The sequence below is a fragment of the Elephantulus edwardii genome, unplaced genomic scaffold (assembly GCF_000299155.1).
Source record: "Elephantulus edwardii isolate Elephantulus edwardi_28Jun2011 unplaced genomic scaffold, EleEdw1.0 scaffold00074, whole genome shotgun sequence".
Lineage (NCBI taxonomy): Eukaryota > Metazoa > Chordata > Mammalia > Macroscelidea > Macroscelididae > Elephantulus > Elephantulus edwardii.
The window spans coordinates 5,941,655-5,965,904 of record NW_006399824.1 but is presented as its reverse complement, the minus strand read 5'-3'; the positions used below and the strand labels follow the sequence as shown (position 1 = coordinate 5,965,904).

Here is a 24,250-nt window from a genome sequence, read left to right as displayed (position 1 = left end):
ACAGGCCATGGTCTTTGCAATCACTTGTTATGCATCAGAGAGCTGGACAATGCCAGGAAGGACAGAAGGAAAATTGATGCTTTTGAACTTTGGTGTTGGAGAAAAGTATTGAGGATACCATGGATTGCTGGAAAAACAGATTTATCCTGGAAAGGGTTAAACTGAGCAGCTCCTTGGAGGCAAGGATTCTGAGGCTTCGTCTGACATACTGTGAACATGTTCTAAGGAGAGACTGATCCCTTGAGAAGGACATCATGCTTGGGAGGGTGGAAGGGAGGTGCAGGAGAGGAAGGTCCTCTGGAAGGTGGACTGATTCAGAGACTGGGGCAATCAGGATGAGTGTGTCAGAGACAATGAGATTGGCACAGGACAGAGCATAGAGCTGTTGTACATAGAGTCGCAAGCGACTCGATGCCACGTAACAACAATAATACAGTTAACAAGAAGATGAAGCAGGAGTGGAAAATTAACAGACACAAGTGAATGAAAGACTACATGGAATGAATGGACAATGACAGACTGAATGTGTATATTGTAATTAGTGTTTTGAAACAATGTGTACGAATGAATGGTGAAAATTCTCAATAAAATGCTTTGGTGAAAATTCTCAATAAAATGCTTTCTAAGTTTTCAATCAAATCAAAATTTAAAATCATTAACATTTTCGTTGTGATTTTTTAATTTTATGTCTTGTATATGTGGGTTTCCTTATCCTAAAGCCATAAACATACGCATCTAATTTTTGCCATTAACTTTAGTTTTACAAAATTTTCAGTCCCATCTGGAACTTATTCTAGTGAAATTATAGTAGGAATCCAGTCTTATTTTCCCCTCAAATCTCTAACCACTTATCACTACACCATTTTTTTTAAAATAAAATAATTTGCCACATTCATCTAAAGTGTGACTATTACCTCTACATTAAATTCCCATGGATGTTTGTCTCTATTTTTGGACTGTCCTCTGTTCCCAAGTTATGCTTACCTTGATGTTTATGTATTAATTACACATTTTTTCAAAATAGCATAATGTTAAACGAGTACATACCTAACCTTATTTTATTAAAAGTATTCTAAATTAGTAATAGATATTGAATTTTATCAAATACATTTTCAGCATCTATGATTATTTTTCTCTTAATCTATTAACCAAGTGAATTTTATTTTCCCGAAATTAAAAAAAAATTAAAAGACCTAATAAAGATTATTCTCAAATTGATTCATAAAAACAATGTAATTCCGAGTCTGCAAAGAAAAAAAAATAAGAGAACCATGCAGAAAAGCAAAGGGGGAAGATTTTCTGCTCAAATAAAGGATCACTTAAAACTGAAAAAGAACAAAATACACACACGGCTTACCTTTAGAGAGTGCAAGTGAATGGTAGTAACCACAGGCAACCTGTACTATCTGGATATCTGACAAACTTTTTATATTTCTAGAAAATAAGAAAAGAGATCAAGATCAGTTAAAGTCACTTAACCCATGGAAACTGAATAAACTATTCCTTGACTATGGAAAAGTATTCTACTGACCTCACTATGGAAAAGTATTCTACTGACCTCACAAGTGATGTTATTTTTCTCATATAAACCCAATTTACCAAACATGTATGCTTAAAGCAAAGAAAACATACCTGGGAACAAAGCTCTAGATGTGGAAAAAAATGAAGAGATGCCATAAAAAGTCAGTATGTACAGAGATATACTGTGTTCACACCTCCAACACTGATTGTTCTTTTGTTTTCTTAATATTTTAATATTATTTTTGTGTGTATGTGCCATCAAATAAGATGTGACTGGTACAAGAGGTGATTGCCCATCTTTCTCCAACAGAGCATCTGGTGGATTCAAACCTCATACCTCTGGGATTGCAGTGCAGCTTCTTGTCACTACGCCACCAGAGCTCCCTTAATTGTTCTTAATAAAGTATTTATAAGACAAATATTCATCATCTAATTAATATGTCTAAAATTGCTGTTTTGTCTAGTTAATATATGTTCTCTATGAAATTCCTCCAAACAGGGATTTCCACAATGTTGTTAACACTTTACAAACTATGAAACTCAAAACTCTTAGACACCCTCTTGCTTTAAGTATATAAGCCAGCAATATTCAATCTGTCTTTTAATAGGGAAATACAATAAATTCTTATTTATTGTAATCACTTATATGCCCAGCCTTATTTCTGTCACTTGGGGTTTTTCTTTGTATTTTTATAATTTCTTGAGTTTTCCCCTGATTTTTAGCTCAGTAATAATGCAATTTTAAATTTTCAACAACTAACATTTTTGCCAATTACTGTAAAATATTACAAAACCCAAGTAATTCGGTGTAGCAATCAGGCTCTCATGTACTCCCCCCCTTGCCTGAGTCATTTTATTGTGTTCCCTGACTGATGCTTCCCAGTCCAGGGAGGGGTAAGATGAAGGGAAAGGGATACAATGGTTCTTTTCACTCTTTACCTGATACTGCCACCTGACCTGATTCTGACATATGGGAGTCCAGAGTAAGTTCTGAACAGAGTCTCAATAGTCATGATTTTTGGAGACGGCTTCAGTAAATAAAATTTTAAGCAGGAATAAGGAGAGTTACACTAATTCTATATTATTTTAGCAAAAATATTTTTTATTTAGTGGAATTATATGTTTAACTACTAAACCTAAGAGTTGCATTGCTACAATTAACATGATCCAACTACATTTGCACCTTCAAACTGTACAACATAACAAAATGTCGTTTCTCTCCCATCAGCAAATATAAGGCAATGCAAAAAAGATTTAGGAATAAAAGAAATACACGGGCATGTGAATCTGTGTTGAAATTAATAAACATTTATTGTGATTGCTTATTTATATGAGGAAAACATTAATATTTTTTTTAAACTATTCTAACTAGCAAAACTAATTTGTAAGAACAAGAAATTTAAAATACTGATTCCCATAGCATTCTTCTGTTTCTATAGCATTTAACACTAAAAATTACTAATTTTTTACTTAATATTTGTTTTCTCTACTAAGTTCTAGAAAGGCAGAGCATGTGTCTTACTCCTGTGGAGTTCTAGTACCCAAAAAAAGTACCTGACAAATAGTATTTCTTTTCAAGTATAAGTTAATTTGCAAGGCTCGACAAACTATTAAAGTAAGTCTGTCATGAAGTGTGCACTGGAAGTCTTCAGTGCAATTATTCTGTTTTCCTAGATAGTATCATAAGGCTTGAACCATTAACATAAATGCTGGTGTCTTTAGTTAAATTAAAGAATAATCTTATTTATTACATAATACAAAGTGACTGTACTGTTAAGAGAATGAAAACTCTTTTGTGCTTTTACTGTGCTAAAATAAAAATTCTCTCCTTTTACCTTCATGTTGTTACGTGTCATCAAGTCAACTACAACTTATAAAGGATCACTGGCTCTTAACTGTGCTCAATCCTGAGCCAATCTTACTGCCTCTGACATACCTACCACCATTACTCTAGTTATTGTGTCAATTCATCTCATCCAGAGTAGACTTTGTAATATAATGAGAACGGGTGTATGTGCATGTACGAGTGTTAGCTTTCAGGAATTTAAAAAAACAAAAACAAAAACCAGCTATCACAAAAAAAACTTAATTTACTAAATAGGTTTCTCATATTCCACTCTTCCTACAGATAAAAAAGTAAAAATTATTTAATGAAATAAAATGAGACTGCCTCAAGAAAAAAAACTGTAAATGTTTATGGTTTTCAATTTTAAAAGGAATTCAATGTCCTTAACTGAAAAGTAAAATATCAACAAATTGTTAAAACATAAAGCACACGAAGATCCTAATTATCCAAACCTATAAAAAGAAATCCAGTATTCAAATCTCTACCAAAAACATACTGTTCATATTTAAAATAAGTCTCTGAAGTTTAGAGTATATCAAAACATTTTAAATGGCCATGAAATCATTAAAATGATTCACTGCGAGGAAAAAATCATGTCTTGACTGAATTTGTTTTTATAATTTGAGTGAAAGTTTACCGGAAGGATATTTGAAAACCTGAAATGGCTACTTTAATTTATAAACAAAATTTATGTTTCAGTCCTTGAGAAATCTATTAAAACATTGTTAATTAGGTTTATATTGCATTCTTTTTCCCCCCAACATAATGTCTCATGGTAAATCATGAACTGTCATTTATGTTAACAAAGTCTGAATTATATAATTAAAATTATGAATTAAAGCATTAAATATTTGTCAATAAAACTAAATTGAAATGTTTATGTTTCTCAGTTAATCTATCACTTTTTCAGTTACTTATGCAATGTCTTAATGAGAATCAAGTATTATTTAATTTTGAAAAATTTAGGTTGACAACTAATCTAGTCTGTATCATTAAGGAATAATTTTTATTTTTCCCCAAATAATTAAGGAATCACTAACTTTTTTTTAAACGTACAAATTTTTAGATGCTAAAAGTTAGGTAGAAATTATGCTTAAAATTGGGTGAAATCGAGAAAATAAACTTTAATTCAAAATTCAAGTTTCTGTAGTCCAAAAACCACAGTATAACCTGTTAAACTTTTTTATGCATTTATCAGGGGGAAAAATTTTTTAAAAATAAACCACCATTTTATTATTTAAGAATTTTTATTTTTCAGTTCTTCAATTTTAAGTAAGAATTCTTTTTCCAAAGTTTATTTGGGAAATTATGTATTCCTACTTAAGCTAAAAACTAGTAAAATTAAAAAAAAAAAAACTAGTAAAATTAGGCATAAATTCTTTAAAAAAGAGAGACTTCTTGCAAAAGTTTAATAAATTATCAACTTTAAAGAGGAAAATTGCCTATCTTTCTCCCTTGGAGCAGCTGGTAGATTCAAACTGCAGAAGATACACCCTTCTGGATAGCAACACAATCAGTACCCTACAGCCGCCTTCAACACCAGAACTCTTCTAAAGTAATGGAATTAAACTTAGCAATAAATTAACGAACTGGTAGAGTATCAGATACAACAAGTACTACTTACTTTCCAAATGTTTATCTATTAGCATAAAATGGGTTATTTTCTTAGCAAGAAAGTTTAATATAATGCTGCATAGTAAATTTTCATTTTCCTGATGACTTTTATTGATAAGCAGTAAGGCAGTAAGTATGAGAAATCCACTTTCAGGCACTTGCATTTCCTACTCTCTTTTATACATGTTAACAAATACATGTGAAACCTTCAAAGGTGGCCAACATGTAGGGTGTAAAAAATGGGCATAACAGTTGGCCAAAAGGGTATAAAAAACCCTAACATTTAAAAAACTATCTGGTACTGAAATGAAACAAAAATAATTAATGCTATCATCTTTTATTAAGGTATTCTTTCTACCAAAATACTATAAAGACTCCTGAAAATATGAAAAGTACTGGTCAAGACTATGCATATGTCCCAAGAAATCAGAAAAATTCATTCTGAGAAACTACTAATAAACGGCTCCTTAAGGTTAATTAGATGTTTAGCAAATTTCAAAACAGAGGATGCAATTAAAATCTAATTCATGTTTCCATGTAGGTTCACATAAGAGTAAAATCACCTTCAAATAAAATTTTCACATTTTTTCCTTGATTTCAATTAATTAGTTACACATTAGAAACTAACAGAAAATCCCTTATATTGAAAGAAGCATCAGTGAAAATGTAAGCATGAGAATAGAGTGCTGGATTTAGAATAAGGGAAGCTAGAAAATTTTGCCATGAATAATGGTTTAAAGGATACTGACTTTAAAGCTCTACTATGTAAATCCCTTTTAAAAATAAACAAAAAAAAAACACATTTTTTAAAATATCAGCTAAAATCAAACTCCCTTTCTAGAAAAAAACTGCAAATGAAAAGACAAAAACAGAAGCATGTCAAATGATCATTACGTGTCTATAAAGTTTTATGCTATGTATAAACAGTCAACTAGTTGAAAATTTTTAGAAGGAAACTAGAGTGAATCTAAAAAAATCCATTTACTTAGGTTAAGGAAACATCCTCTCCCACCTACACCACAATAATTAGGAGGTACACAACACATACTCAGAAGAATGTTTATCATTTAACTGCTTTTAGAAACAGAAAGACACAGTATTTCAATGTTCATTAATTTAAAGAAACTAAAATGCCATACTAAAGAACAAACTAACTTCTAATATGTAGGACAAAGGAAACTCATCAAATGTACACTTTCAACATTTTTAATAATGATCAAAGCCGAAGAAACCAAACTTGCTGCTATGGAGTTAATTGTGTTTCACAGTGGACCCTACAGGACAAAGAACTATCCCAAAGAATATGTGAGGGAAGGTAAAAGAACTAGTTGTTTTTCTGGGGATTTCTTCTAATAATGATCTAAGGAGCTCCAGTGGCCTCGTGGCAAGAAGCTGCAATCCTGAAGGCACGAGGTCCGAGGCCACCAGCTGCTCTGCAGAAGAAAGATGGACAATCTCCTCTCTTGTGATAAACTGCCTCTGAAAACCTGTCAGAAGGTCAGCTATTGGTCAGTTCCAACTCTCCAATACAACAAGAATGGTTTAAGTTGCTGTTGTAGAATGTATTCATTCCCCTCCTCTTATCTAGTTTTCTGCTCTTGTTAGGTGTTGGTCAACCTGTCAATTTAAGGTCACAGTAACCCTATGTAAACAAAATAAAACCACCCAGTTGTGCACTATCCTCACAATTGTTATGTTTGAGCCCACTGTTTAAAGTCAGTTTAAATTTAAATGCACCACAATTATGGTCTTCCTCTTTTCCCCTGATCCTCTGTTATTGTACATGATGTCCTTCTCCAAAAGTAGTACCTTTCATTATTCTAACTTCTAAGGAGCATTCTATCAATGTCAATTTTAAAACAAAATACATTAAAAGTATTTATTTTAAAAAACCACATGAAATAAATCTAAATTTAAAGATATTTTGGTTTCCTATAAAATTCTCATCTCTATTACTACTATTTAGAAGAAAGAACAAAAAGAGTTTAAGGAGGCAAGAATTTATCTAATTAAAAAAAATTAAATTATTTCATGTACTATTTAAGCATCTGAAATTAATAGAACACAACTTTTACAATTTGTACTTGCTTGTCTTTGTTCTTATAGTTCTTATTAATACGATGACTATGCCCTACGTAGATCAGTAAGGATATGATATTGATGTAAAATTTATTATTTAGTTTTATGAGGAGTAAATGGTCAGCATAAATGAATCATGGCCATTGCTATAAAAGAGTAGATGGTGATTTATTTATTTTAATAGCAAGTACGTTCTACTTCTATATTTAAAAAATGTAATAAAGGCCTTAAAAATTATGCAGAAAAATCATGCAATCCATATTTAATAAGCAGTTCAATAGCTAGGTCACTAAAAATAGAATTAATATTTTAAAGCACGCAAATCCATGTAAAACATTTCAGTGTGGGAAAATTTATCACAAAGTAGGTATTCCTCATGCCTTTTTCTATTAACATAAATACAAATTATATTGATTTGGATATAAATATGGAATATACTTTTTTTTTAAAAATACTAATTGACCCAAATTCAGGCAATAAGCTAGTTAACTATTAAGGGCTAAAAGGAAACAATTGTATGACTTCAATTTTTAAATGTCCACATTAAGCAGCATGCTTTACACTAATAAACGTATTATAAAAGTTTGTAAAGACCTCTTTTTGGTCATCTTTGTTACCTTGGTACTCTGATACATTCCTCTGATCCTAGTAGGCCAAGTTGTCCATCAGTATCAAGACCCCAAGCATACAACTGGCCTTTGTCATTTAGTGCTAACGTATGAGCTTCTCCACATGAAACAGCTACAATATTTTGGGCATCCAGGGCAACAACCTGCTCTACAAAAATTAAGAAGAGAAAAATTACACTCTGGTCCTAAGTTCCAACGGGTAAAAAACACATCAAGTCCTATGTTTGCGCAAAAACCTTAAAAGGGAATTGTTCAAAAATACACAATGACCTTGTGTTATTCTAAGAAAATCTAGCAAATAAGTTTTATACATAATTCTTCTTGTGTTAAATATAGATACACATATTGCAGAATATAATCAGTATATTAAATGATCTGAACATTTTGGGGAAGAAGGGTTCATAATTATGCTCTGGTGGTGTAATCCACAGGAGCTGCACTGCTAACCCAGAAAGTGCTCTTTTCAAAGAATTTACCAATAGAGCAGAAAATAGTTCCCCTAAAAAGGGAATCTTTACGTATTTTGGGCTATTCAAATTTTAGAAGCAAATTTATAACTGCCATATATCAATCAGAATCTATGGCAACGAACAAAAACAAGTTCCGAAATTAAGGAACTTAAATCTGGCAATACTTACCAGAAAACAAGCTCATCAACAATCTCATAAATAAATAATATGCTGAGTATTGAAAAGCAGAATATGACCATGACTGACAGGTTCTAGCTTATGTATCAACTACCATTTTAATAGTGACAGACAGAAAAACTCCAGACATGGTTAAAATGTATGCAAGGAATAAGCTAGAAACTAACTTAACACTAATTTTAAATTAATTTAAAATAAGACTGTCAGTAGTTACCGACAAATCAGCAAAAAGAAAAAAAGGATTTTTTTTAAATCCTCCTTAAGTTGTGTAATTTGAGGGGACAGCAGAAACCCCATTTTTTATAAACCCCCATTAACTCTAGAGGTAGAAGCGGGCCATAAAAATTCTTAGCTTAGGGCAAACACGAGTGCCCTGGGTAAAGCCTGGTCTGTCCTGGAAAAGTAAAGAATTAACTAGTGTCTACGTGACACAAAAAGAGTAAAGGCGGGCAAAGTAGCCAGCCCATCAAAAACCGATGAAATGACTGATCCCCCGGCCCACCAATCTCTCTGCCCTAACAGGAGCACTCAAGAAAGGGCTATAAAAGCAAGTGGGAGGTTTTTTAACAGCACAAACATTCGGGGGTGGGGTGGATTTTATTATTGTTTTTTTACTATGCCATTTTAAATCAACATTTTTAAGAGGCTTAATCTGACAGCAATAATTACTATATTGAATAAACCGGAAAAGTAACATGCTGAAGAATGATTAAAACTAAATAAATTAGGATTTCTTTAGAAGCACATCTTGGCACAATTTACAAGTGTAGTTGGTTCAATAAAAAAAAACAGACCACACAAAGGAGATTGGAATTCCTAAGTATAGAGAAATTAGGACTGTCTTTCAATTAGTAGCCTCCATTTTGTGGTGAGAATTAGACCTAGACAGCCTACATAAATCTGTAAAACACTTAAGATACCAGTAATTCAAACAGCCAACCAAAATATTTAATATATAATGATGGACCTTAAAATACTTACCTTAAGGTACTTTTGAGTTGGTAACTGTTTAAATTGATCAACATATGCAAGTTCATCATAGTAACTTCTCATTTTCTGTTCATTTTGTATATATATTATTTAAAATTATATGGTAGAAATACACAAAAATGGAAAACAGAATATAACTAATTATTCCTCCCTCCAAGAAAATTTAAAGTATGGCAACATTTGTTTATATTAATGCATGTGCATAATAAATATTTCATATATGAAAAGACCTCTTACTTCTAGCAGAGGACCATCAGAAATAAATCTCTGCCTCCAGGAATATCCTCAAAGGAAGTAACAGAACAAAGCTGAAAACGTCAACATGACAAGTGTGGATAAAATCAAAAGGACCAACCCAGTAACAAAGAAGATTGATCATTCAAATCAAGCACTAATATTTACAGTGCATCTCTTGTGCTCCAAGCACCAGATATACAAAGAAAAACGAAAGACAAATACTGGGGAGGGGAGAACAGGAGTTCTAGTCATCAAGGACCTACAGAAAAAGTCTATAAAGAGGTAGGACACTCCACAAGATAAGGGTAAAAAATCCAATTGAAAAAATGAGCACAGGATATGAATAGATACTTCACTGAAGGCATTCAGATGGCCAACAAACACATGAAGAAATGTTCAAAATCCCTAGCTCTAAGAGAGATGCAAATCAAAACAACTATGAGATATCATCTCACCCCAGTAAGAACAGCAAAATTTAACAAATGCTGGCAAGGTTGTGGAGAAACTGGAATCCTTATTCACTGTTGGTGGAAGTGTAAAATGATGCAACCACTGTGGAAGGCAGTGGGGCACTTTCTCAAAAAGTTGCAAATAGAGATATCATTTGACCCAGCAATTCCACTACTGGGATTATACCCCAAAGAGACTATAACTACCACACAAGCAGATATATGCACACCCATGTTTATCGTGGCTTTGTTCACAATAGCAAGGAGTCGGAAACAATAAACGAATGAATAGAGAAACTGTGGAATATATTCACACAATGGAATACTACGATGCATTGAAAAACAAGGAACTCATGCAATATTATTCAAAATGGGTGGGCATGGAGGACATTATGCTGAGTGAAATATCTCAGTCACAAAAGGACAAATACTGCATAGTGCCACTGTTGTAAAACAGGATTGACACTGGGGTTGGGGGGAGACTGAGAAAGATGAGATAAATATGTATACTGCCTTGAAACAGAGGAGAGAGAAAATTGTTTAAAAGGGATATGGGATTAGGTATTATTGTCATGACAGGAGTCCAGAGTGAAGGCTGCATAGTGGAGTCGACCTGGGGGGAGGGATTTTAAAACAATGGAAGAATTTTTCTTTTACTTTTCAAAGAGAAGAGTGTACTGGGTGGGGAGGGGTGGGCAGGGAGAAAAGTGCAACAATGAATGAATGCAAATCCAAAGTCTGTAAATTTTCATTAAAATTAATAATAATACAAAACGGGGGGGGGAAGAGGTAGGAGAATATGGTAATCAAGTCTAAGTGTTAAGAAAGATATACAAAAGGTAACATGAGAAGAATAGTTATTTAAGTCTTGAAAGGCATTAGGAAGAAATCTGCATGATGATGGTACTTAAAAAAAGAGTCAAGGAAAAGGGAAGAGATTCTAAGTACTCACTTGGGAAAATCTTATAATCACTTGACTTTATCTATAGTCACCTGTAAAATCTATAATCACTTATGGTAAAAAGCCCAAAAACAAACAAAAACACTTCACTATAAGCAGTCAAAAGACTGATAAAAATGATGGAAGGAAAAGTTACTCAATCTCCATAATTTTTAAAGACTTATTAAAGAGAAAACAATCAGTAATTTAAGTTGAAAAATGGGTAAAATATATGAAATTATACTACAAAGAATAAAAAAACACTTTGTTGCTGTTAGGTGTCATCAAGTAGACTCCAACTCAATAAGGTATGTGTAACAGAACAAAACCAGGCCAGACTTTGTGCCATCTTTACAAAAGCCACTGTAATACTTATATAGGAAATATTCTCTCTCTGTTATCAAGTCATAACCATTGAGTGGGAACCGGCTCACAGCTGAGGCTCCTCTGGGTTCCTATAGGCTGTAAACTGCATGGGAGGAGTATGTCCATTTCTCTCCTGTGAAGTCGCTGGTGGATTCAAACCAGAGACAAGACATCATCTTCAGATTAGTAGCACAACTCCCCACACAATACACCACCAGGGCTTTTCTCAGCATTCTTTAACTATATTAAAGGATGCCCAATGTCATTGATAATTCTAAATTTAAACTACACTAACAAATCAATAATATATTCATTTTGCTAATTCACCAAACAGTATACTTTTAGTTTTTACACTTTTGTATATGAACTAATCTCCAAAAAGATAAGAAGCCTACAAAAAAAAAATCCTATGGAGCACTTCTACCCTTTCCTATAAGCTTACTGTCAAAATCTACTTGACGACTGCAGGTCTGATTTGATTTAATCCTACTTTTACTGTAGCAGACTGCTGCATTTTTATCCAATGGAAAAGTAGACAGATTCAAACCACTGCCCTTTTGGGTAGGAACCTAGCTATTAATCACCGCACTACCAGGGATCTACTACTGTACCTTGATAACCAAAACCAAACTCGTTGCCATCAAGTCAATTTTGACTCACAGGGATCCCCATTGGTTCTCTTAAGGATGTGATAGAAAGTCAGCCATCTTGCTACCACAGAGCAGCTGGTAGATTCAAACTGCTGACCTCTAGGGTAACAGTGCAACAATGGATAGTGGGAATCAAACAGAGCAATCTCTGTGGAAAATGCATTTATTCACAAAACACAAACATTTATCATTCAGGCCTAGCAATCTCAATTGTAGAAATTTATCCTACAGAGGCAGCTGAGCACAATAATAAATACAAACCACAACCAAAATACAGAAAACACGAGGAAGACTCATTAGCAATTATATCTAAACCACAGAGTATGCAAAGAGGGAAAAAAATGAAAAAAACTATATACTGATATGGAAAGATCTGCAAGGTACATTGTCATGGTAGGGGAGAATCAAGATGTCAAAGTGTATACAGCTTCTTTTTAAAAAGGAAAAATATATATTCATTATTACTTGAATCTTATAAAGAAAATTTGAAAGACTATGCCAAAAAACTAGTAACAATAATTACCTACTGAGAATAAGGACTTAAAAAAAATGAAGATGCCTAATGTCAGAAACAAAGCACTTCAATGTACATTTACTTTGCTTTTTTGAACCATATGAATTTATCACCTACTGAAAGAGTAAATAAAATTTAAATATTAAAAAGTAGAGAAGACAATAAGGACTTTGAGAAAAGTCAGAGCAATATATTAAAACTTTAAAAATATGTTTCACTACAAAAGTGGCTTAAACTCTCTCTACATTCTGAAAATAATGTTGTGTTTGTTATCAAGTTGGTACCGACACTGCACGGGAGATTACCTATCCTTCTCCCAAGGAGCAGCTGATGGATTTGAACTATGTGCCTTTGGGTTACAGCAAAGCAATTCTTACAGGAGATGGATTGGTAAGTATCTGTGGCAATGGACTCAAATGTGTCAACGATAAGAATGGCACAGGATAGCACAGAGTTCAGATCTGTTGTTCATAGCGTCTCTGTAACTCATATTTGACTCAATTGTTATTTATCAATAAGAGAAATTTAACTTCATCATATGATTGAGATATTTATTTGAAAATCTATACCTATATTTCAGAAACTGAAAATAAAAAAATTAAAATTTAGGTCTTGGGAATAGTATTTAATAGTAAATCTTGCAGAAAGCCCATAGACAAAGTTTAACTTCCCAGTAAAATACTTTTTTGAAAATAGTACATTAAAATTAATAACTTCACAAATTTCCCACAATATGGTAGACTCAATTGTTAATATGTTGAAATATTTCAAATCCAAGTCAAATCCTATTTGAGTATTCAAATCAAGACAGACACCACCAAAAATAAAGTAGAGATAAATAAGACCAGCAAAACAAACAAAAATATTCACTACAAAACCTCGCTCAGCATAGGAAAACGTACTAAAGCAAGTACATGCTAAACCTAATATCTAACATTTGCTGAAGGTTTACTATGTTTGTACCATATACATGAAACTTTTAATCACCATGTATTTCAATGTTAGATATATATATATATATATATATAAAATTACTTCAGGAACTCTATCTCTACATTCTGAAAAGTACTGTTAAAAATGTTATGAAAAATGTTAGTACAAGAAAGAAGACAGAAAAAGGAAATATTTGTCAACAAAACCATTAACAAAGAACTGATCTCCGTGATACACAGGAGTATAAAATTTAAATACAGTTACACTAAATTTGTTAAAAATAATAGCTATAACCACCATATTCTAGTATTATAAACTAGAAGAACATATTCATCTTTTATTCTTTATGTACATGAGGGTGCTCTGGTGGCTTAGTGGTAAGAAGCTGCCCTGTAATCCCAAAGGCACATGGTTCAAATCCACCATCTGCTCCACAGGAAGATGATCTGCAATCTCCTCCCATGTGTGTACTGCCTCTGGAAACCAGCTGCACTACTCATTTGTGAGTACCACCCACACACACACACACACACACACACACACACACACACACACACACACACACACACACACAGAATGTAAACTATGTATACTACTCTTTCTACTTTGCTTTTATTTCAAAGTGTCCATATAAAAAGTTTCATTGTATCCACATCAGTAGTACTGGTTCACAATATTGACTTTTAGGGGAGCTCTGGTGGCCTAGTGGCAAGAAGCTGCAACTACAATCCCAGAGGCACACGGTTCGAATCCACCAGATGCTCTGCCAGGAAAAGGAGGGACAATCTCCTCCTGTAATAGTCAGATCTGATTTGATGGTACCCTCACACAAAAATTAAAAATAAATAAATCAATAAATCAGAATATTGACCTTTAAAGTAAGAAAGGAAGAATATATAGGGGGGAAAAAAAGAAGAGACTGCCTTTGGGAAGAGAACATTTTTTTTTCTGAAACAGGAAAAGAAAAAAGTAGACTTAGATGAAACGTCTAATAAATATTATCAAAGTGTAAATATATATATAAAGCTCAAGCTCATCATTATTTCTGATGTTTCTTCTTATTGTATTATTAATAAAAACTGTTACTGAATCATTTTGTTGAGAAAAAGTCATATTCTTTGCTTAATAACTGCAAAACATTTTTATATTTAGATTTGTAAAAACCAATTAAAATGGTCACCTCCTAGTGAGTTTCAAATAATCTCTTTTCTTCCAATGACCTTTGTATGTATATCAGATTTCAGGATCTGTTCACTTTACAAACACTACAAAGTTAACTGTGATAAAGAGCATTAAAAAACATTCAATGGGTCAATCCATCTGGTTGAGGTTCTTCCTCTCTTTTACTGACCTTCCACTTTTCCAAGCATGATGTCCCTCTCCAAGGAACAATCTCTCCTAATAACATGTCCAAAGCATGTGAGACAAAATTTTGTCATCTTTGCCTTCAAGGAGCAACTCTGGCTGCACTTTCTCTAAGACCTGTTTGTTTGTTCTTTTTGTAGTCCATGGGATTGCCAAACATTCAGTATTCTTCTCCAACACAATTCAAAGGCATCAATTCTTTTTCTATCACTCTTACTTATTTTCTAGCACTCAGATGCAGATGCTAAGATGCATAGCAAGTGACTGAAAAAGATCCAAGACATGGATCAGATGCACTTTCAACAGCTATCATTACACCACAGTATCCTAGTACAATACATCTCCTGGTCTTGCGGATTGCTGGTACCAAATGTGTTGATTGTGGATACAAGTAAGATGAAGTTGTTGCCAAGTTTCAATCTTTTCTCCAACTATCAAGATCTGCCTCTCTGTTCAGTGGTGAGAATTTCTGTTTTCTTGGTATTGTGATCTTATCCATATTGGAGGTTGTAGTCTTTGATCTTCTGTAGCAGCATTTCAGGCCCTCCTTACTTTCGGCAAGTCAAGTTGTATTATCTGCATAACACAGGTTGCTGATGAGTCTTTCTTCAATCCTGATAGCACACTTTTCTTCAGAGCCCAGCTTCTCGAATAATTTACTCAGCATACAGACTGAACAGACCCTGGGAGAAGAAAAAACCCTAACTCACACCTTTTTTTTTTTAATTTTATTCTTTTTTGTGCATGTATCGTCAAATTGGATCTGACTGATACAGGAGGAGACTGCCCCTCCTTCTCCAGCAGAGCATCTGGTGGACTCAAACCACATACCTCTGGGATTGCAGGGCAGCTTCTTGCCACTAGGCCACCAGAGCTCCCTACACCTTCTTATTTTAAATCATGTTGTGTATCAAGTTGGAACTGACCTATAGCTGGCCTCCAGCAGGTTTTCAGAGGACTGTATGGGAAGAGACTGCTCATCCATATCCCACAGAGCAGCTGATAGATTTGAATCACATGCTTTGGGATCACAGTGCAACTTCTTGTGACTAGGCCATCAGTGCTCCCTTTTAAACCATGCACTATGTTCACATAATCACCTCTTGGTCTAGGTATAGGTTTCTCATGAGCACAAATTAAGTGTTCTGGGATTCCCATTCTTTTAAATGTTAGTCATAATTTGTTATGTTCTATACAATCAAATGCCTCTGCATAGTCAATAAAACAAAAATAGACATTGTTCTGATATTCTCTGCTTTGCCATACCCCTGACATCAACAATGATATCCCTAGTGTCACCTCTTCTAAATCCAGCTTGAACTTCTGACAGTTTACTGTCTGTGTATGTACTGTTCTAACGATTTCTGAATCATCTTCAGCAATATTTTACTTGCATATGATATTTATGGTACTGTTTATAATTTCTACATTTTGTTGGATCACTTTTCTTGAGAATAGGAACAAAAACGGATGTTTTCCCTTGAGTCAGCCAGGCAGCTATCTTACAAATTTCCTGGCACAGACTGGCAAGTATGTTCAGGGCTACATTTGTTAGCTGAAACATGTCAAGTGCTATCCTATCAATTACTAGGACTTTATTTTTTGCCAACGCCTTCATTGCAACTTGAATTTCTTCATTCATCACGACTGGCTCTTGATCATATAGTATTTATTAAGCTACTTTAGTGTTGGCCAATTCTTTTCTGTAAAGATGATTCTATGTGTTCTCTTCATCTTCTTTTGATGTTTCCCTGATCTTTGCAGATTTTGCCCACAGCATATCTCACTATTGTCAATGCCAGGCTTGAATATGGTTTTCAGTTCTTTCAACCTGAAAAAATGCTGAGTGAGCGCTTTCCTTTTTATGCTCCAATTTCAGCACTCTGCACATTCTGTGTTAATATTTCTCTTTGGATTCCTGAGCTATCTTTTCTGTTCATTTTGGCTTCTTTACATTCTAATACAATTTTCAGAGTCTCTTCTGACATCCATTTTTGGTTTTTTATTCTCTCCGTAATAACAATTTGTTCTCTTCATGGATGACATCCTTGATGGCATCCCACAACTCATCTGGTCTTCAATCACTGGTGCTCAATATTTAAAACCTATTCTTAAGTTGATTTTTGAATTCACATGGGACTCAAGAAAAAGAAAAAACTAAAATAAACATTAATTTGTACATATATATTTTTTTCAAATGTCAAAACATTACCATGTCATTATCCCAATACTGCTACTCATGTTAAAGGTGATCCAACAGGTAAAAGAAACTTATTCTGAATAAATGAACCAACTACAGGTAAGAGTTTCCAGTTTCCAGTATATTATTGATTTTCACTTAAAAAGAATGATTATAGGTGAGCTCTGGTGGCCTAGTGGCAAGGAGCTTCAACTACAATCCCAGAGGCGCACGGTTCGAATCCACCAGATGCTCTGCCGGGAAAGGAGGGACAATCTCCTCCTGTACCAGTCAGATCTGATTTGACGGTACACTCACACAAAAATAATAACATTTTAAAAAAAAGAATGATTATATGGTGGAAAAGTTAGATATCTAGTACGTAAAATGAAAAACACAAAACTTTATGTGAGTATGCTGTTCTTAAGTGCTGTTCAATCGAACAAGATTCACAGCAATCCTATGAACAAAAGACCTGAACCTTGTTCTGTCACTATCGTCGTTTCTCTAAGTTTGTAGATTCCAGAGGCATGTTGCTAAGTAAGTGAATGCCACTCCTGCTTCCAAATCTGTCTTAATCTGGGAGTTCCATCAAACACTGTCCACCGTGGGTAACCATTACGGCATCTGGCACACCAGTGGCACAGTGTTCAGCATCACAGCAACCACAAGTTATCTCAATACAGCAAACTCACAAACCAGGGTTGCACCACTTAGAGAATTCATATTATTATAAGCAGAGGGGGAAAAAATGAACAGTTAATAGTTAATGAAAGAATGAACGAAATCCAATTTTTAAAAATAGTAGTCATCTTAAAATGTAAGGAGGAGGAAAAGTAACTTTCCCTTTCTAAATGTGATTTATATAACTTTAAATAAGAAAGTACACTTGAGGAAGCACTGGTGGTCTAGTGGCAAGAAGTTGTACTACCATTCCAAATGCATACAGAATATACAGACTGCTCTGCAAGAGAAAGATGGGAAATCTCCTCTTGAGATGTACTGCCTCTGAAATCCCATAGAGGGTCAGGTATAAATCAGTTCCAATGTGATGGTACATAACAACAACAATAAAACAGATATAGACCAGTGGGCCAAGGCTTCCGCTTGGGGCCACAGAGTTGGAAGCTGGTGAGCCCAGGAGAGAAAGCCCTTCAGGCTTCTAGGAACTTTAGATATCCAAAACATTCCCTGTGCAAGTGACTCAATATTGTATGGTTCATAAGGATCTGTCGTGGCTGGCCTTGGACATTTTCACGAGTAGAATTTAAAAATCGTGAGGATTTATTTTGGTGACTTTCAGACACTTGTTCCATTGTAGGAACAATTGTACAAAACAACCTAGCAAAGAACTACCAGAGATGGTATTAAAAAAAGATTTTATATGAACATACCACCTTGATCATGAAAGAAAAACTAAGAACAGCACAACTACTGAACAGTCTTGAGCAGAGAATATGGATACAAATCTCAAGATCGGCATGCAGAGCCAAGATCAAATGTACAAACCACGTTATCATGTACAAAGTAAATTAAGTGATCTTTACACACACACACACATACACACAAACACACACAAGTATAAATTTCAACTGGTCTGGTACATGTTGCACACCTCACACTTTTTAAAAAAAGGAAACAGTGTTAACTGTCAGTGTGTTCAAAGAACAAAACTGCAAAATAAAAATAAATTGTATTTATCTAAATACTTCTTGGTGTAGTTTTTAAATGTAAGAAGCCAGCAACTTACAACTGACCTTGAATCTCTAAGTAATAGATGTTCTTTGTATTCAAAATCAAAATACTGGGAAAATAATTAAACAGTGTGAAACATATTTTTTTTTCTCACAAAGAAAAGAGGCTACACAGTCAGATAGTCTCTTAGAAAATTATACACATTAAGTGAAATGCTGCTCACAAACTCCCATCCACAGCTTTTTGAAACTGAAAAGCAAGAGTTAAACAAGCCAGGACAGGTGTAAATTGGAAATAAATTTCCACATCCAAATTTAAAACTCAAATGAATTTTTTCCCTACAATAAAATGTATGTCAATTAAATATAATTATTTATACAGAACTATATACTTAGGCATAAAGAACCATGGTAACATAGGTTTTTACAGCATACTGTACTAAAAAACCAATAACCGGTGGTTCCAATTCGCCAGCTGCTTCATGGAAGAAAAAAAAGGATCATTTTCTCCTACAGAGATTTACAGCCTCAGAAATCCAATGGGAAACTGCTGACTTTTCATTTAGTTGACGGCAGTGGTAAAATACAAAGGTATAACATACTTTAAACAGATTCATCTGAAAACCTACTTAGGACCTGCATTTTTTCCATAAGCAAAAGGGGGGGAAGTCCAAAGTTTTTTTAAAAAAAACAAAACACCTCAATCATACATGAGCTATCCTATATAAAAGTATAAAAGTAAAATCACCAAGCCTAATTCAACGTTATAATTTTAATATTTCACACAATGAATTTTATGAAGTCTTACAAATATGTACAATTTGAAGTAATAAAAACATAACATCTAAATTCCAAGAAAGTTTGCATATCTACTATTTTTACTAAGAGGAAAAAAATATCTCTGTAACAATGCTGTGTTCAAGTTATCACATTCTAGAAAATACTTGTATGAATAGCAACAAACCATTATAATAACTGCATGTTGTTGTTATGTGCCGTAGAGTCACTTGCGACTGACTCATAGCGACCCTATGCACAACAGCCCTACGTCCTGCTCTATCCTGTGCCAATTGCACTGTCTCTGACACTCCCATCCCGACTACCCCAGTCACTGAATCAATCCACCTCATAGAGGGCCTTCCCCTCCACCCTCCCAAGCATGATATCCCTCTCCAAGGACCGGTCTCTCCTCACAACATGTCCAAAGTATGGTAGACGGAGCCTCAGAATCCTTGCCTCCAAGGAGCTACCCAGTTTAACTTTTCCAGGATCAATCTGTTTTCCTAGCAGACCATGGTACCCTAAATACTCTTCTCCAGCACCACAGCTCAAAGGCTTCCATTCTCCTTCTGTCCTCCTTAGTCACTGTCCAACTCTCTGATGCAGAACAAGTGAATGCAAAGACCATGACCTGTATCAGACACACCTTAGTCTCCAGAGAGACACCATTGCTCTTCAGTACTTTGGAGAGGTCCCTAACAGCAGACTTTCCCATGGCAATACATCTTTTAATCTCCTGGCTACTGGTGCCACGAGTGTTGACTGTGGAGCCAAGCAAACTAAAGCTGTGAAAAATCTCAGTCTCTTCACCATCCATCCTGATGCTGCCAATTGGTCCAGTGGTGAGAATCTTTGTCTTCTTGACATTGAGCCTAAATCCATATTGGAGGCTGCAGTCCCTGACCCTCAGCAGCAAGCACTTTAGGTCCTCCTCAGTTTCAGCAAGCAGGGTTGTGTCATCTGCATAACGCAGACTGTTGACAGATCTTCCACCAATCTTGACCCCACATTTCTCCTCATAGAGCCCAACCTCTGAGATAATCTGTTCTGCATACAGGTTGAAAAGGTAAGTAAACATGACACATCCCTGGCATACGCCCTTTCCAATTTTGAACCATACAGTGTTTCCTTGCTCTGTTCTGACCACTGCCTCTTGGTCCAAGTATAGGTTTCTCATTAGTACAATCAAGTGTTCTGAGATTCCCATTCTTCTCAGAGTCAGCCGTTTGTTATGATCCACACAGTCAAATGCCTTTGCATAATCAATGAAACACAGATAGCCATTCCTTTGGTATTCCCTGCTTTCAGCTAAGATCCATCTAACATTAGCTACAATATCCCTAGTACCACGACCCCTTCTAAACCCAGCCAGCACTTCTAGCAGTTCTCTGCTGATGTGCTGTTTCAATCGTTTTTGGATAATCGTCAGTAGAATCTTGCTTGCATGTGAAATCAATGATATTGTTCTATAGTTCCACACTCTGTTGGGTCACCTTTCTTTGGGACAGGAACAAATATAGATCTCTTCCAGTCGGTTGGCCAACTGGTTGTTAGTGAAGTTAAAAAAAAAAATACGCTTTTTTAAGTATGATCATCTTCAACTGCGTAATTAATGCTTAATTCTGCTAGAGCTTAAATTTCTAAATCCTCTATTATACCTCACTAGTTATTATTAGTGTGCTTTGATGGTCTAGTGATAAGGAGCTCTGATGTTAATCCAAAGGCACACGTTCTAAATCCACTACCAGTTCTGCATTAGAAAAATGGGCAATCTGTTTCTATACAGTTGACTGCCTCTGAAAACCTACTGGAGAACCAGCTATGAGCTGGTTAGCATGAAAATAATAAACTTAAAATAAAAGTTCAAAGATAATAAAATGCATTTCTTTTACATTTACAACATTTCAAGGTCAGCAAATAATTCAACAAAGAACAGGTCAGTGTTTAAAAGTAAATATACTTATTTAATTCTCTATCTAAAGATCAGGATACAAACTATACCTTATCATTCATCATTAAAATAATTTTTTAAATCCAGTGTTAAATCTAAGTTCCATCATTTATGTACATATCACAGAACAAAAAAAATTTTTCTATTTCTTTGTATTAGTATATCATTAAAGTCTAAAGGAAAAGGAGTTCAGATTGTTTCATATTCGTTTCAATACTGTATTATCTATAAACATCAACAACTTTTAAAAATAATTTTTATCTAATCTTTTAAAATGAGATACAGTTGGTAATTGAAGACTAAAGTTAAAACTGTACTACTATCAAGCTTGGCAGAGTGTCTGGGTGATAAGAAGATACTCAATAAATGCCTTAACTTCAGCTATAAAGGAAGATATGTATAGTCTTTCTGGAGACACAATGAAATAGACTAATACCCAACTTTACGATAAGACAGACCAAAATCTAAACCCCTAAGTACTCTCCAATTAAGGGGTACACATGGTTTTTTTATTTTTAAGGTGACTTAATCCTTACAATCACCTAGGAGTTCAACACAATCATCCTAATTTTTTAGAGGGAAAAAACCTTGAGACTCTTAGACTCAAAAAACATGTCCAAGGTAACAAAGCTAGTAAGCAAGAAAGCCAGGATCCACCCTTTCCAAAACATATTTGAACGTGAAATATATTTACAGGTGTCAAAGAAACATTCACAATGAAACATCTATATATTTATCCGTGTTCTCCATTAATCTAGTTTAGAATTCTTCTCTTTCTGTTTTTAAACTGCGTAACTACTTTTACTGAGATACACACTAGGATTTCTTATGTATCTGTAAGGAAACACAACTGTGTATTTTCCCCCCATTTTTTACCTAACTAAAACTAGGTGGTGCAAACACCTACTAATGAAAGTAGCCTACAAATCAAAAGGTTGGGGATTGGGGATTGGGGTTTGGATCCATCCTGAGGCACCTTAGTAGAAAGGTCTCGCTAGCTACTTCCTAAAGGTCACTATTATTAAAACTATTTACAATTCTACAGCGGAACACAAGAGGTCACCATGATCTGGAATTACCTTGACTGTAACTGTAGTTAGCGTCCCACACCTCGTTCTTGGTACTTGGTGTGTCTTAGGAAGCTTCCCCTTACCAGTATACAATTCCTTTCTTTTTTCAACTCCATAGCAATTCACTGAAATGGGACTGTAACTTATCAGTTCTTAACAGACAAAAGAAACAAAAATTCTCACCACGGGATTGCTTTAGGCAACATCAAAATAGATGGTGAATCAAAACAGCAATGAGATATCATCTCACCCCAGCAAAAACAGCAAAGCTCAAGAGGCAAACAAATGCTGGCGAGACTCTGGAGAGATTGGAACTCTTCTTCACTATTGGTTGGAATGTAAAATGTACAGCCACTATGGAAAGCAGTCTGGAACTCTCTCAAGAAAGTAGAAATAGAAAAACCATTTAACCCAGGAATTCCACTACTGGATATATACCCAAAAGAAACCAGAGCCCTGATTCAAACAGATGTATACACATCCAAATTTATTGTTGCATTATTCACTACAGCACAGAGATGGAAATAATCCAAGTGCCCCTCAGCAAACAAATGGATAGAATCTAGGGTATATTCATACAATGGAATACTATAAAGTATTGACAATGAAATCATGAAATATTACAAAACATGGGTGAGCCTAGAGGACATTATGCTGAGTGAAGTATCTCAGTCACAAAAGGACAAATATTTCATAACATCACTGTTATAAAATAAGACAGAAATAGAGTAATTGGGGAGAGAATGGGGGAATAGTAGTTAGATAATAAACATTGTATTAGAACAGATGAACGGAAGAACTGTCCAAAAGGAATGTAAGATCATGCGTTATACGTCTGAGAATAATCTCAAACAAGGACTGGGGTGGAGAGAAGAAAATGTGCAAAAGAAAAAAAAAGATTGATGGAGAAAAGAAAAGATTGAAATTGTTAACAACTTCATCTTACTTGGATCCAAAATCAACACACTTGGTACTAGCAGTGAGGCATCAGGAAGTGCACTGCATTGGGAAAGTCTATAGTGAGAAACCTCTGCAAATTACTGAGAAGCAATGATGTCAGTTTAAAGATCAAGGTGTGCCTGATTCAAGTCAGGATTTTTTCAGTAACTTGGTATGCATCTGAAAGCTGTACAATGAATAAGGATGACAGACCCAAAAGAACAGACAGATACATCTTAGACAAAGTGTGCTCAGTGTTCCTTGGAGGCAAAGATGACAAAAGCTTCAACTCACATACTTTGGGTATATGACTAGGAGACCCTTGGACAAGAACATCATGCTTGGAAAGGTGAAGGATTGTCAAAAAAGAGGCAGAGAACTGAGCCTCAGCCTGCTTTTCACCAAAGCAAGCACTGTAAATAAAGCATATCTGTTATATATGGGGGGAAAAAAGAGGAAGACTTTTAACCAGAAGGACTGACACAGTGACTGTTGCAATGGAATTAAGATCTCAGAAATTATGGGGATGGCACGGGGTTCAGAGCTGTTCTTCCTAGTGCTGCTGAGTTGCACCTGACTCAACAGCATCTAACAACAGGACAAAAAAGGAGCCCTGGTAGTGCTGTGGTTAACGTGTTCAAATGACAACCAAAGGCCAGTGGTCTGAAAGTACCAGTTACTTCTGTTCTGCAAGAGCAGGATGAAGCATTTTGCTTTTGTAAGTATTTACTGCCTTGAAAATCTTATGGGCATTTCTACTCTTCCTACGTTTGAATCAACTAGATGGCAGTGGGCTTGATGAACAAAATCAAAGCCATTCAATAGTTAGAGCATTCCAAAGTAAACAGAAAGGTTGG

At 34.8% G+C, this 24,250-nt stretch overlaps 1 protein-coding gene across 4 annotated transcripts in view; it reads right to left on the bottom strand.

Annotated features, from left to right (window-relative positions):
* HERC4 (HECT and RLD domain containing E3 ubiquitin protein ligase 4) overlaps positions 1-24,250 on the bottom strand; it is a 136,263-nt gene that overhangs the window by 95,651 nt on the left and 16,362 nt on the right. For 3 of the 4 annotated variants that reach the window (XM_006889015.1, XM_006889017.1, XM_006889016.1), the window contains exons 4-5: positions 7,678-7,837; positions 1,358-1,434 (exon numbers count right to left, since the gene is read on the bottom strand). In XM_006889015.1, the coding sequence (XP_006889077.1) occupies positions 1,358-1,434; positions 7,678-7,837 (237 nt within the window). The remainder of the gene's footprint in view (positions 1-1,357; positions 1,435-7,677; positions 7,838-24,250) is intronic. The other variant, XM_006889018.1, reaches the window with a different exon arrangement.